The following is a 16,278-nucleotide window of genomic DNA, read 5'->3' as shown; positions in this document are numbered from 1 at the left end:
GAATTAATATTAAAACAGTTGCAAATACACACATGCACACATGCACGCACACATGCGTTTGCACACGCACACACACACACACACGCCATGACCCACCATATTAGCAATTAGATTTTTAACTGATTGACAGAATTTCAGCTTGTGACATCTACAATTTTGTGTAAACACCTTTGAATACGACGTACCCCCAATGTTCTTTAAAGAAACATCAGCAAAATAGATCATATTGGACACGACAGCTTTAGCACAGAGCTCTGCCCCCCTGCACTCCAGAGAGAATGTTCCTTTTCAGGAAAGGGGTGCATGATCCCATGAACCCCCACCCCCCCCCCACCCCTCCACCCCACCCCAAAAACTCAATGCCTGTTGTGTTGAACTGTGAAGGCACTACGGGATAAAGCCTGGTCTCTGCCGTAAGACCAGCAACCTGCTTTCCTTTTGGCTGCCTTTCAGCTCATAGTCCCCTGAGAAGACCGAGGAGAATGGTGGCCAGCTACACCACCTACAGCGTTCCCTTCAATTGACTGCCTTTTTTCCTCCCTCAGGACATGGTATCAGGTTTAATCTTTTTTTTAAAAGCTTGATTGTTTGAGACTTGAGGACCTGAAAACAAGCGAGCAAGCTGTTTGACTTGTAGATATAGCTCCTGAACAGAGCCTCCATTAAGGCCAAATTTACCTTATAACAAGCCAGTCTCAGAAATATGCTAATCCTTTAACTGCAGCCATTAAGCATTCTGGAATTCTGTAACCAAACATGCTTATTTTGCCAATAAAAACACAATGAAAGAGTCAATGGCGGTTTTTGCTGCTCTGTTTTGTGTTGTGTTGCAACGTGTTGACATAACGATCAGCTTATTTCATATTAGCTTTTGTTTAATTTAATCTATATAGTTCTATTTAGCTTTAGTATTGTTGTGATGAAACTCTTAATTTCACTTTCCTTTGTGCAAAATGATCTTATGCAGTGCTAAGAGAGAGAACATACAATACAGAAGTGTTCAGCAAATATTTCACAATATTTTACATGCAAATCTTTTCATTGTCATTGACAACTGCGCCCTGGCACTAGGTGGAATATTCAGTGTCAATTCAGTTTAAGCAGAGTTTTTATGACTAGTACAGATCAAATTTACTCTGAGTAGAATGTACTCTATCAGAGTTGGTTTAGCACTGAACATTTTACTGTGTACATGCAGAGGACATCATCATAACAAAATAATTAGAAAGCTACAGAGGAATTTTCATCCTGGTACAGATTTCATGTTGAGTGTGAATGTGTCTGCTTAACAAAGCAATACTGTGGGGAAGTGTTGAGCAATGCTTATACAGTACATTTGCCTTCATATTAATCCATTGAACAGCTAGATTTCCTTCATTTGGGTGTACTTCTTGTGTCTTCTGTTCAATGCTGACTGGATGCTTGAATAGCCACCAGAGCACCCTCGCGCTCCATGAAGCAACAGCACCACAAGAGCTGCAAAATACTAAGGAAACATTGTAGCTCACCCCTCCCATTGTCAGAAGAGCAAAACCACTCGTTATTGCTGAAGTCATTGCACTCAGGTGTGTAGATGTTAGGGAGGGGAGATAAAACATACTGTATGTTAAACTATTGGAGGCGTGGGTTGTATTCCAAATCACTGTCCGCTGCTCTCAAACAATACTCTCATCAGTGGTGATCAAGAGGAGATGCTTTTCAAACTGATAAAACTACTTTGTTTGCTAGCTTTCTGAAGTCATTAAAGCAATTGGAGTGAGACTAAAAAGACAAACCACATCTGACTTTTATTTCCTACAGTGAGCTCAGTCTTTCTGAGTTGATCAAATTGAGGTTGTCAAAATGAAGTGAATTTGATTACAATAAAATCTATGGGTGAACTTTTTATTTTCTCACTTTATACACCACTGTGTTGTTGCAAGTAGATAACGGAAATAGGTACATGTCAGAGCAGACAGGAAGTCTGGAAGTGGATTGAATGAATGTGGATGGGCATGACTAGTTCAAAGTCAAACTAGTTCCAGGACTGACAGCTTACAATGTGGCACTAGCATATAAGAATTAATGACGGCCAACACAATCATAGTTTGTTTGTTTCTTTGGATGAGTTTTTATTTTGTTTTTGGCAAACATGAAACAAGGGAAACTGAAATAGGGATGCCCATAATTTGCATTTTCGTTGCCTACGTAGATGCTTTATCATGCCGTGGATGTTTTGTTATGAGAACAGGGACATCTAGTGGACTCATTAAAACAGGCCGTTTTTCGCAATTTGACTGTTAGAGCGGGATTTGTCTTATATGGTGTGATTTGGAGGCCCTCTACTGGACAACGATGACTATTCGCTTATAAAACGGATTCTTAAATTGTATAAGAAATAGGTTGAAGTGCTTTAGTAGTTCAGCACCTTGGCCAGCGTCATTCTGAAAACTCAATAAATGCAACTCGTGTATTGAAATGTTGGTTTTTGGACGCGGATGCAGTTCTGAAAGTGCTCGCATGTCAGGCCAGATTATTATTAGCCCAGATAGCAAGTGAACATTGAATCAGTGCTGAATCATCATCATCATCATCATCATTGATTCAAGGTTGATGTCTGATGTTGATCCAGCATATGTTTGCTCACTGAATTGATGGCGAATCTATGCCATTAAACTAACATAGGCAGACATTGGATCAGCATTAGATCAAACAATCAAATGATTCTTCTATGGATTTAAAGTTCATATGATGTTAATTAAGGTTGCCCACCCTTTATCTGGCCTAAAAGCTAAGGTCTAGATTGGTTGCATCCCCATTTTTATTAGACTTGCATATGAAACAGGTTTTTTTTTATTTTATTTATTTTTTTAATTAGGTATTAATTATAGCAATGAATATATGAGTGGATAAATCAGGTAACCAAACAGACATTGTTAATAAAGACAATAAAGCTTAGATGTATCATTCTCGCCACTTAGACTCTGGTCACAGTCATACGACTACAGACACACTCCCTCCGTACGTAAAGCCTTACAGGTAATGGCAATGATTGAAGGAATGAGTGCAGAATGAGTACAGAGAGCAGACTGCACCATCTGAAACCAGCTCAACTTGTTTGATCAATGGAGTAAGTAACCAATAAGATGAGCTGTTGAGCAATGAAAATTTGACTTGTGACCAGTAGGTTATCAGTCTAAAAAGTTTATGTTACAATTCATATTTATGTTACAATATACTTGTAACATAAATTACCTGAAATATGCTGTTTGCATAAATATTCAATCCCTCTGCTCTAGAAGCTCCAAGTTTTTAATCTACAGGTGAAGAACAGTGCTGTAGTGAGTACACACTTGCCTTACCATTGGCCTCTACACAAGGACCATTTATGGAACTGTCTCATCTTCTATGTGAGTACTGGTCACAGGCTGTGAATGCGAAGAAAAGGCACGAAAATGAAGTACTTATGTATTTGAAGTATTTATGAATATACAAATGCATAAATTCTGAAAAGGGTACAAAATAATGGTGTGTAAATGAAATAACAAATATGCCTAATTTTCATTTGTAATCCATAAAAACTGGATTCTTGAAAATGGCGAGTACAAGTGAACACCTGTGAAACTGTTAGCCTGGGGTAAATATACCTCGGATATTAATGGGATTTTAAAGCAATAGAGATACAAAATGTATCCAAACAAATTAAACATATATTATTTACATCTCAATTCCAAACAATATCATATATATGAAATGAAAAAATGAAACAAAACAAGGTTTTTATGCGGTAGAATATTCATATTTATTGTTTTGAACAGACATTCTCAATTATTTTTCATCTTTCATGTTATTACATTCAAAGAAACCACAAAGGCAAACATACATAAAGCAAATACAGATGGTGAAGAATGAATGGAAACACAAAACAAGAATTTATTAAACCAGATTTATTCACTGGAGATGAAATTCATCTCCTAATCGGAATACTATTTTCATAAAAGTTTACTACAATGGGTCAATATGACCAAAACTGAACACAAGGGTTAATTCAAAATGATTATAAATGAATAATTTGAAAACAAAGTATATTCATCAAAAACATGAACACACACACTAAACTCATGGACCCCACAGATTTGTTTACAGTTTATTTAGCTGTATCTTCAAGAATAACTTTACCAGTAAAATAAGTTTCAAAATTTATTTTATCCACAACATATATATGTACAAATAAGACAATAGATGGGATCCTTTAACATATCAGCAAGATCCCAATAGTAGAAACACCATTACCACCCTTAACTGGCAAACAGTTGCTTTATACCTCCTTTAACATTCTTTGGTGCAGAATATACATTATATGTACAATATACCTGTACATACATTTATAATATGCAATATACATATATTTACAATACACAGTAGACATTCCCTTGTTCATTTTGTCATCACATAACACTTTCCAAAATGTTGATTAAAATTACATTCAGCTGATCAGAAATACTACATAACACGTGTGGTTTCAACAGTTTATTCAAGTACATACAAATTATTTATTTGGGTCATTCTATGAAAATGTGCCATTTTAAATCGGTAGGACAAATTTCTCTGTTAATCTGAACTAACAATAAATTAACTACATTGTATGTATGTTCACAATGTGTATCTGATAATATAAAGCCATATCAAATGATTTCTTAAGGTTCGATGTGTCAGCCCAGTGATCATGAATACATAAAGAAAATATATATTTTTAATATTCTAAATTACCATTATTACCATTTATGCTAAATTTACATAAAAGCCCCTTTTTAATGCACACAATGTAGAGCCAATATCTTGCCACATGGACTAGTTATGATATTTTTCATCAACCCTGTTACCATGAATCCTGTTACTTTTCTGGGGTAACAGCGTTGATATAATAATAATAATAATAATAATAATAAGAAGAATAATAATATACACAACTTATTTTCCATATCTTACTGTTATAATCTTATTTGTTCTTATTTCGTCTAACACAGTGTTTCTCAACCCTGGTCCTGGGGACCCACTGCCTTGCATGTTTTAGATGTCTCCCTGGCCCACACACCTGATTCAAATGAATGGGTCGTTATCAGGCTTCTGCAGATCTTGATGACGACCCATTCATTTGAATCAGGTGTGTTGGAGCAGGGAGACATCTAAAACATGCAGGGCAGTGGGTCCCCAGGACCAGGGTTGAGAAATACTGGTCTAACACATCTGTCTCAATACAATATAAATAATTACATGAAATACTTACCATACTTACCATTAACTATATATACAACAATGTAATTCATACTTTTGGTTATTTTTTGTTAGGACGTGTCTTTCCACTACTGAGAAACAATAACAATACCAGCAGCATAGGGATTCAGATCCAGCCAGACGAGAGAAATATTATACAGATGGGAGTATCATGGTACATTTAATACTGTTTTGTAAAGGTCAACACAGCTATGGCTGTATGTGTGTGTGTGTGTGTGTGTGTGTGTTACATGAAAGCCTGGTGGTGAATTAACTCTCAATAAAACTGTTTTACTGTTTTTTTTCAATTTTACCGTTTTACTGTTCTATTCAGTTAGGCTAATTCACAAAATTTCTCACCATTGCATAGCATTGCAATAGGTTGCAAATCCAAAAAGGGAGTACGAGGCTCTCTGTCTTGCAGTAAAAGCCTGTATTCTAATGGCCGGATAACGGATCTTACAGATGATAACCCAGTAAGACCCTGAACCTGAGGCATGGAGATAAAACTACCATTTGGAGACTGAATTCAAATGTTTTGAATGGTCCAATAAAAGAACAATGGAAGATAGAACAACATTAGCTAACAAAGTTAGTTAGTTTACAGAATAAGAAAGCAGCAGCAGAAGACCATATAGAAGATAAGGAATCCCCATCCCAAACCTATTGATTATAATGTACAGGATATCCAGAGGAGTGTCAGACTATATTATAGGATTCTACAGCGCCCCCCCAAAGTATGGTAACGGCCAAGTGAAATTTGCTTATTTTGCTTTATACTTAAGGCATTTAGATTTGCATTCAAAGGATGAATATGAGGCAAAAGTACAGACAAGCAGCTTCTATTTCAAGGTGTTTACATGCTTATATGTTTTAGCACTTTACAGAAACAGCTGTTTCTGTGTTGAGTACCTCCATTTTCAGCTTTGCAAAATTAAGCTTATGAATGACTGATTGTTAACTGTAGCTCAAGTGTTTCCTTTGCCTGGATTGTTCGTGCATAAAAGAGCAATGAGTCTCTAGTTTTAGTTTTAGCCTTTGTTTTCATCTGTCCTGACTGAAGACCAGAGAACTAACTATGGATAATAAAAACAACTATTCTGTAAGCTGAAAGAACAGAAGAATTCATTTAGAAGGATAGCACAGAAACGGGTGATATCATGTACAGCAGTTTGGAAGATCCTGAAAAAGAAAGAAACCACATATGGACTCAGAAATATAAACCATACAGATCGGCCAAGGAAGACAACTGCAGTTGATGACAGACAAAACTTGAAGCTGTGAAGAAGAACCCTAAAACTGTGGTCAGTGACATCACCAGCAGTCTACAGAGGGCAGAGATGAAAATATCAAGAGCCACCATACGCAGAAGACATTGAGAGCAGAATTATAGCAGCGACACAGCAAGATGCAAACCTCTCATCAGCAGGAAGAAGCAAGAGGCTGGATTAGAATTAGCCAAACAAACACACAGAAGAACAAGAAGAGCTATATGGACAGATGAGAGAAAAATAAACCTTTACCAAAGTGATGGAAAGTGTGGAGAACGAAAGGAACAGCCCATGATCCAAAGCATACCACCAAAGCATCATCGGTGAAATATGGAGGTAGTGTCATGGCTTTGGCATGTATGGGTGCTTCTGGAACAGGCTAACTAATTGTTATTGAAGGTGTAATGAAGAATGGCAGCATTAGGATAAACTTGGAAGTGTATAGACAGATTTTGTCTGGGTATGTACAAAGAAAGTCCTCCAACCTCACAAGCTAGTACTGATGACCCCAAACACAGTAGTAATGCCTATGCAACCAAAGCATTCATCAATGGAATAAAGTGGAATGTTTTAGACTGCCAAAGAGGAGACTGAAGACAGAACCCCCAACGCCCCCCCCCCCCAAAAACAAAGATCGTCAACCGAAAGTGGCTGCAGATAAGGCTTGAGAAAGCATTACCAAAGAACATAGCAAACATGTGGTACTGTCAGTGGGTCATAGACTTGATTAAAGTTATTGCATTTAAGGGCTTTGCAGCCCTTAAATACCGACATCATTGTTTTCATTTACTTTTAAGTTCATCAGTTAACTTAATTTTGCGGTGCTGAAAATGGGGGTACTCAACCCAAAACAGCTGTTTCTCCAAAATGGTAAAACATATACGCATCGTAAATAACATGAAATAAAACATGATTGTCTGTACTTTTGTGTCATATTCATTTTTTGATGATCTCAGATCTAAATACCTCAGGTATATCGCAAAAATTCACTCTACCATTGCCATACCTTTGGAGGCCTCAACAACCTCATTAGGCTTACCCACAGAAACCAAGCAGCAGAACAGGAGTTTAACAGAAAATACTACCACGGAGTAACTGAATGCTGCCATAACTAAACTTAAGGGAAACAAAGCACCGAGCACTGACGGGTACAGCTTTTTTACATCATTCAGGGAGCCACTTACCCCCATGCTATTTCATTTAACAGGCTGTTGGAGAAAGGTGAGGTATCACACTCATTGAAAGAGGCTGTCATTTCAGTCATACCAAAAAAGGGGAATGACTTTTTGGAGTGTGCAAATTGTAGGCCTATCAGTGTTCTGAAGGAGGACTATAAAATGTTTGCCTTCATTTTAGATAGAATGATTGAGAACATTTCACCAGAGAGAATTCAGGCAGACTAAACTGGATTTGTTAGACAAAGACAAACACAATACAACATTAGACGCTCACTCCACTTATTGCATAAAATTGTACTTAAGAACTACTTCTATAATGCACAAATACGGACATTGGTGTATATATGCAACCTCTCCTGCACAGCCAGATGGAAAGAAAATGAGTGTGAAGTAATTGATGATATTCTAATGAAAACACTGATTGGGGAGTGTAGATTGGTGGAGCACATAATTGGGATGCCTAAACCGTGGAACATGTTGACATTTAAGATATGGTAGGATACCAACAGAGTGAGCAAAATTAATAAAGTTTGAAAGATTTAGCAAGTGTGCACTTATGACTGACTTTGTCCCAAATAGGTTAGATCACAGTCGTCAGAGAGATTACTAGGACGGGCCTCACAGCCCACAGCATCTTTTTTTTAAAACCCAGGAGCAATTAAAGGTCTTCAGGAACTTAAAGATCAAGATGGGCTAGTCAATCACGATTTACATAGATACCGACAAGTACGCCATTATTTGGAACAGATAATTACAAGAGGAAGAGGATTCAGAGCTAATGGAATCTGAAGTACTGAAAGTGGTTTCAGCAACCTATGAATCTGAATCAGGCAGTAGGATCAACTCCCAAAAAAATGAAAAGGAGAAAACGGTAAGAATACAGTAAGGAAAAATGAGAGAAAGATGCCGGATAGGATTCTCCATTCTGGAAGGGGATTCATGAATAAATGGAGGCCATTTTAAAGGTAGAAATGCCATTGACATTTGTAGAGCTATACTTCAGAAGGGCAATCTTTGGTCCTACAGAAAAAGAAGATGAGCACCTTCTCAAAATAATGCTGGATGACTGGGTTGATGTAATGCATGAGATATTTGTGAGAGATTCACATATTCTTAGACACTCCAGCAGGTTTCAAGTTTTAAAGAATGTGGGACTACTGGATTGTGTACACAAGCCCAAAGAGACCAGAAATGGTATGAGATAAAGATGGTAAATTGGCAGAAAATTGAAATGGCACCCCTCTGTTGAAAGGGCAGAGTTAGTTATATGTGTAGGTTTATGCACGCAAACATGTACATGTATTATTGTTATTAATTATTCTTTTAAAAAAATTCTTCTTTTTAATCCAAATCAAAAGGAAGAAGGAATAAACCCCTCTATTCATGTTTGAGACCTTGGTTCAGTTTTTGCTGGGGAAACAAAATACAAGGAAAAGATCGTTGTTCCGAAATAGTTGCTTAAGAATGAACAGGCACACATGCCGCTGGACTTAGAGAAGTTATTTTTTGACCTCTGTAAATTGATGGAAAAAGAAAAGCACCTGGATCCACACACAATTTTATCCTGTCGGATTATTATTAAGACAGTGCCCAGACTCCCTTTTTTGAATTGCAACGATGGGAAACAATTTCCAGAATGATTTACCAGCCTGACTATTTATACTTTACCAATAAATGTAACAATGTGTCTTTTATTTTTTGTAATCTGTTGAATTTGTTTCAATATTTTTTTTAACCAATTCAAATCATATTTAATGTGTTGGTAACAGGGCTAATTAAATTATATACATGGACACATGAAATCTAAAATGGCACATTTTCATAGAACGACCCTTTGTCTTTTCTACAATGCTCATATCATACATTTCAAATAACATCAGCAAAAAACATAAACATGCCTGGCTGTTCCAAGCTCTTGGAGGTGCAGAGAGGAGCAGTTTCATTAAAGAGTGGCCATGGTCTCTGTTCCATAGAGATCTCTATTCACCAGCAGCCCTACAACAGACATCAGCCCAGTCACGCTACCGGCAAACCTCCCCCAACACAGAACTGCACATGATGCTATTGCCACAGAGGAGCTTTTACCTGTAGTCACAGCTCAGCAGTAATTATACCTGTACCAAACTCACACAACGACAGGGCTATAGTAACGGATGAGCTCTCACCTGTACTCATAATACAGTATATAGGCGGAGTTTGACCTCTGCCTCAATACAGTCTTCTGGTCCAGCTGCTGCACCCTCTCGTCGTCAAATGAGAGCCATTGTGTGTTGGACTCACAGCTCTCGCAGATGTAATGACCTGCAGAATTACACAGATGGATGTTCAGTCTTTGCTCAATGTGACTGTAATAGTGGGTTAATCATAGACTGAAAATGTCTGTGGATCAGACTGTGCATACAGGGCCCAGGAACATGTGAGTGTGGGCTTTGTGCCTCCAGTGTATCTTACCGTGTCTCATATTCGACCCAATGTGGGACAGCACACTGGTGATTCTATATTCATTCTAGGAGACAGAAGGTAGAGACCTACAGTCAGAAGGGGTACACACCCAAACCCTAACCCCCCATCCTGCCCTATCCCAGACCACCATTATTTTCCATCAGAGCTCACAGAAACCTGCCATTATGGCTGATTTAGGCTTTGGAAACAATGTTTACAGGTTCCTTAAACAATCAGTGACGTACAATACTGACTAAAGGTGCTGAAATACACTAAAAACCAGCAGACACCACAGCAATCCAGGACGGCAGTTTGAGATCCCTGCCTGTAAGTGATTATTAGATAAATTAAGGGGGCAGCCCCAGGGAGGAGCAGACTTTGCCTACTGCCATTCTACTCTTTCTCTCTCTCTCTCTCTCTCTCCCTCCTTCTCTCCTCACCACAGAGTAGCTTTTCTGCTCTATTCTGTTGGGTGTACATCCCTCCACAGGGTTCTTCTTTTCAGCTTCAGGGGAACCAAACAAAACCAAAAACACCATCAGACCTCATCTGTACGACCAAAGATTCTACACACTTACCCCTCAGCTTGGGATTCCTAACACTGAGTTACAGGTTCTGCAGGTTTCTGTAGTCTCCTCTTAACCAGCAGCCAATACAGGTCGTGGAACAAAGGTGTATGGACCTCTTACCAAAACAATTAACTAATTAAAACTTGTAAGACAGCGTAAGTGTGGAAACACATCCAAAACCAGCAGACACTGGGGCATTTCAGTAGTACACTTAGTGACACCCTGGTCCTAACTTGTTTTTTCAAACCACAGGACATGAAAGGGGATGGAATGAGTCTCATGCATGAAATACCTGCAAAGGGAACAGCACCCCCTGGTGAAGGGTAGGTTTCACAGAAATCCCCATGGGTGAGGTGGGGCTTGGCCGTCCCTGGCAAGCGAACGTTGGCCGTGCTGTGGACCTGCAGGCTGAGCTGTGGGGAGATGTGCAGACGATCGTGCAGCTTCACCAGGTTCCCTCTGGAGTTAAAGCTGAACCGTTTCAGCTGCACGACCAGCACTCTGCACAGACGCACAGAGGAATCCTTTATACAGGTAAGTGGTCATTTAACCGGCCCAGATGTGCTGAAAGACAGAAGGACTGAAAGAGAGGGGAGGAGGCTGCACTTACCGAGGCAGTGACTGTAACGTTGGCTCCACAGTGGCCAACTGCCCAGAGCACCACTGGCACCGACACTCTACCTCATAGCCCTGTGACAGCAAAGAACAGTAACACAGTCAACACAGACCTGACAGACCACAAAGCACAGTAACACAGTCAACACAGAGCTCACAGACCAGAAAACACAGTAACATACTTAACACAGATCTCACAGATCATAAAGCACACTAACACACAACACGAGGATCACAGACAAGAAAACACAGTAACATACCCAACACAGATCACAGACCACAAAACACAGTAACATACTCCACACAGAGCTCACAGACCACAAAAAACAGCAACACACTCAGCACTGACCTCACACACCACAAAGCATAGCAACACATTCAACACTCGGCTTGCAGTATTTGAAAGTCTCCCTGGTGGATACTTACCTTGAAGTAGAGGGCCAAACTGTCTTGTACGGAGCCCCCAGGGACTAAGTCCACAGACAAGCAGTTGTAGGACTCCGTTCTACGCACCTTCTCCCCGCAGCTTTGGAGAGGGAACCACAGAGACACAGAAATGAACACTCACAGGCAGGGGTGGGGATGGATTCAGTTCCAATTGAGGAATGAAATTCAACTGTCCAATTTAACCGAGCACATGGCAGAGACTGCACATGGGCGACTCACCTGAGGCACGTTCTGGTGGTCAGGAGGTCAAATTCAAAATTTGCCTCGATGGAACAGGTGTAGGGGTGCAGCCCCTCCCTTGTCCTCAGGGAAACCCCCTCCTCTTTAAGCTGGGACAGGAGAACACTGAGGAACTCATGAGCGTCCTGCAGGATGTCAATGAGAGAAGGAGAGGGTGTTAGCCTTCAACAGTGACGTGGTCCTAGCCGTTGGAGACCCTTGCTTTTTGGGTTTATGAGCAATTATTTTATATGCTACATCATACACCGTATCTCCTCAATCTCGATTTGCTACTTAAAGCACAACACTCTCAATCTCCCTTTAACGTAAACATTTGAGTCAATCGATCTGTCAAAGAAGGCAACTATTATTCTATTGACATGCATGTAGAAAACATCTTATTCATGCCGATGTATATAAAGTTTACGGAAAATGTGTTGCCTGCATTTTTAAAAATAATCTTGTCTACAGGAAGAAATATCAGAAGAACACTGGGGTGCGTGTTTGTGCGTCTGTGTGTGTGTGTGTAGGTGCATTTCTCTCACCTGCTGCTCGGTCCCACAGAAGTCGCTGAAGTTCGTCGCGATGGTCTGTTTTAAGGTTTTCAGCAGGCTGATTTTTTGCCTGCTGTGACTGGCCCTTGCTGAGTGCAGATCTGCAAGGCACCTGCAGGGGGCGAGAGAGGCAGCAAGCAGTCAGATAGTTGCCACTTGAGTTCTGTGGAATTAAGGCTGGAAGGAAACCCAGCCAGCATACACACTGCAGTCTGAGGACCAAGGCTGGGAACCCATACATTTGATACTGCAATCGTAGCAATATAATTCTTTAATGAAAAAATAACTTATAATAGGGACACAAAAACAGTTTTCAGCTGTCATTCACAAACGTTTTTCAATAAACATAGTTTAAATGTATTTTCACGTGATTTCTTGGGCTGAGTACATTTTTAAAAGCAGATAAACAGACTTCCCATAAAATCCACAATACCTTTTCCACCATTAATCCATAGCCAATACAAAAACACTGGCATAAAAGTGCTGTCCATAACAGCACTAATATCTGCAGATCAGTAATGATAGATATCTACATACTTCAGTAAAGCTGTCAGATTTGACCTCCAGCAGCCTTCCTCTCCCCTGATGTCCTGGGAGAAAATTTGGAGACTGAAGAGACTCTGGAGGGTTGCGTTCATGTAACAGGTGTTCCCGATGTTTGGGAACCTGTGGCAGAGACATGAACACATCCCTACTCTGTTACTGTGTGGAAGTCAGATAATAATAGGTCATTCAGAGACAATGAATGGGCTTGTTTCTATTTCTTCAATACATGAACTGACAAGAGTTTTCCAAACAAAGACTGGGTCTCAGAGACAGGGGTTGGGAAGATGAAGAAATTATACAATAAAATGATATAGGATGGAAGAGTATGAAAAATAAAGCAGTCCAGATAGCACACCAATTCTAATGTGCATACCTTACTCCATCTGTATTTACCTACTCCCAGAACAATATAATAAATATAACAGAGTTCTGATCAATAATAATTTCTGGAGAACATTTAAGATTAAATTTAAGAACACTAGAGAAAGGGAGTGCAAAAGATGCCTGATTTGTTTTTCTTTGGTGCCTGTTAATAGGATGCAGCACATTCATTCCATTGTGCAGCTTGAATAAACTGATTGTGATTCTTACCCAAGAACAGTGTGATCAATCGTATTCCTCTGGGTCTCCTTCTGGATGCTGTTTTCCTCCTGGTACTTCCTACAGCTTTGGAATTCCAGCCTATGGAACAGAAATGAGTATAGAATAAACACAATAAATCAATTTTGCTTTTGTAAATTGAGTGCTCGGGCAGCAAACATAAGTGGCAAAATGAAATTAAACGAAGTGAAGTGAAAAACACTACCTTTGTTGCTTTGTGCAGTCAATGGACAAAGCAGGATTTTCTACGCAGACAATCGGAAGAGCTGGCTGCTCTGCATGGCTGATGTTCTGGACCGATGTCTGCTCTGCACGGCCGATGTTACGGGTCGATGTCTGTTCTGCACGGTCAAGGTTCTGGACCGATGCCTGCTCTGCACGGTCGATGGTACGGGCCGATGTCTGCTCTGCAAGGTTGATGTTACGGGTCGATGTCTGCTCTGCGCAGTGGAGAGTCAGGACTGGCTCTTCTGAGCAGTGGACTATCTTTGTCCCCTTCTTCCCTTTCTTCAAAGAATGTTTCTTCTTTTCTTTCTTCTTTTGTTCTTCTTCCTGCTCAGTATGACCAGCAAACACGGATGGAAAATCTGTGCAATCAATTTTAAGAGCTGCTGCACACTCAATGTCAACAGCAGGTTGTTCTGCGCAGTCGATGTGCTGGGCCAATGTTCGCCCTACGCAGTCGAGGGTCAGGATTGATTGTTCTGAGCAGTGGACTGTCAGGGACACTGACTTTTCCTTTGTCCCCTTCTTTCCTTTCTTTAACGACCATTTCTTCTTCTTTTTCTTCTTTAGGTCTTTCTGCTCATTATGATCATCAGTCAGGGATGACGACTCAACGCAGTCGATGGTGGGCTGCTCAACGCAGTCGATGGCGGGCGTTGGCAGCTCAACGCAGTCGATGGCGGGCGTTGGCTGCTCAACGCAGTCGATGGTGGGCTGCACAACGCAGTCCATGGTGGGCGTTGGCAGCTCAACGCAGTCCATGGCGAGCTGCACAATGCAGTCCATGGCGGGCGTTGGCTGCTCAACGCAGTCGATGGTGGGCGTTGGCAGCTCAACGCAGTCGATGGCAGGCGTTGGCTGCTCAACGCAGTCCATGGTGGGCATTGGCAGCTCACCGCAGTCGATGGCGGGCGTTGGCTGCTCAACGCAGTCGATGGCGGGCGTTGGCTGCTCAACGCAGTCGATGGCGGGCGTTGGCTGCTCAACGCAGTCGATGCCGGGCGTTGGCTGCTCAACGCAGTCGATGGCGGGCGTTGGCTGCTCAACGCAGTCGATGGCGGGCGTTGGCAGCTCAACGCAGTCGATGGCGGGCTGCACCACGCAGTCGATGGTGGGCTGCACAACGCAGTCGATGGTGGGCGTTGGCTGCACAACGCAGTCGATGGTGGGTGTTGGCAGCTCAACGCAGTCGATGGCGGGCGTTGGCAGCTCGACGCAGTCGATGGCGGGCAGCTCAACGCAGTTGATGTCGGGCTGCTCAACACAGTCGATGGTGGGCGTTGGCTGCACAACGCAGTCGATGGTGGGCGTTGGCAGCTCAACGCAGTCGATGGTGGGCGTTGGCATCTCAACGCGGTCGATGGCGGGCAGCTCAACGCAGCCGATGGCGGGCGTTGGCTGCTCAACGCAGTCGATGGCGGGCTGCTCAACGCAGTCGATGGTGGGCTGCACAACGCAGTCGATGGCGGGCGTTGGCAGCTCAACGCAGTCGATGGCGGGCTGCTCAACGCAGTCGATGGCGGGCGTTGGCAGCTCAACGCAGTCGATGGTGGGCGTTGGCAGCTCAACGCGGTCGATGGCGGGCAGCTCAACGCAGTCGATGGTGGGCGTTGGCAGCTCAACGCAGTCGATGGCGGGCAGCTCAACGCAGTCGATGGTGGGCGTTGGCAGCTCAACGCGGTCGATGGCGGGCATTGGCTGCTCAACGCAGTCGATGGCGGGCGTTGGCAGCTCAACGCAGTCGATTTCCGGCTGCTCAACGCAGTCGATGGCGGGCGTTGACAGCTCAACGCAGTCGATGGCGGGCGTTGGCAGCTCAACGCAGTCGATAGCGGGCTGCTCAACGCAGTCGATGGCGGGCGTTGGCAGCTCAACGCAGTCGATTTCGGGCTGCTCAACGCAGTCGATGGCGGGCGTTGATAGCTCACCGCAGTCGATGGCGGGCGTTGGCTGCTCAACGCAGTCGATAGCGGGCTGCTCAGCGCAGTCGATGGCGGGCGTTGGCTGCTCAACGCAGTCGATAGCGGGCTGCTCAGCGCAGTCGATGGTGGGCGTTGGCTGCTCAACGCAGTCGATGGCGGGCGTTGGCAGCTCAACGCAGTCGATAGCGGGCTGCTCAGCGCAGTCGATGGCGGGCGTTGGCTGCTCAACGCAGTCGATGGCGGGCGTTGGCAGCTCAACGCAGTCGATAGCGGGCTGCTCAACGCAGTCGATGGCGGGCGTTGGCAGCTCAACGCAGTCGATGCCGGGCGTCGGCTGCTCAACGCAGTCGATGGTGGGCTGCACAACGCAGTCCATGGTGGGCGTTAGCAGCTCAATGCAGTCGATGGCGGGCGTTGGCTGCTCAACGCGGTCGATG

The 16,278-nt window shown here is 42.5% G+C and overlaps 1 protein-coding gene across 1 annotated transcript; it reads right to left on the bottom strand.

Annotated features, from left to right (window-relative positions):
• Positions 1-8,304: 8,304 nt before the first annotated feature.
• On the bottom strand, positions 8,305-13,201 carry LOC118236471 (ubiquitin carboxyl-terminal hydrolase 37-like). Its single transcript, XM_035434898.1, has 9 exons — positions 13,086-13,201; positions 12,540-12,660; positions 11,995-12,140; positions 11,755-11,854; positions 11,324-11,403; positions 11,006-11,214; positions 10,154-10,208; positions 9,868-10,003; positions 8,305-9,697 (listed from the first exon to the last, which is right to left on the bottom strand). The coding sequence occupies exons 1-7, from the start codon at positions 13,184-13,186 to the stop codon at positions 10,204-10,206; spliced, it is 762 nt and encodes a 253-aa protein (XP_035290789.1). The 5' UTR covers positions 13,187-13,201; the 3' UTR covers positions 8,305-9,697; positions 9,868-10,003; positions 10,154-10,203.
• Positions 13,202-16,278: the final 3,077 nt, after the last annotated feature.

This window comes from Anguilla anguilla, chromosome 9 (assembly GCF_013347855.1).
Source record: "Anguilla anguilla isolate fAngAng1 chromosome 9, fAngAng1.pri, whole genome shotgun sequence".
Lineage (NCBI taxonomy): Eukaryota > Metazoa > Chordata > Actinopteri > Anguilliformes > Anguillidae > Anguilla > Anguilla anguilla.
This window is presented reverse-complemented; position numbering and strand designations above follow the sequence as displayed.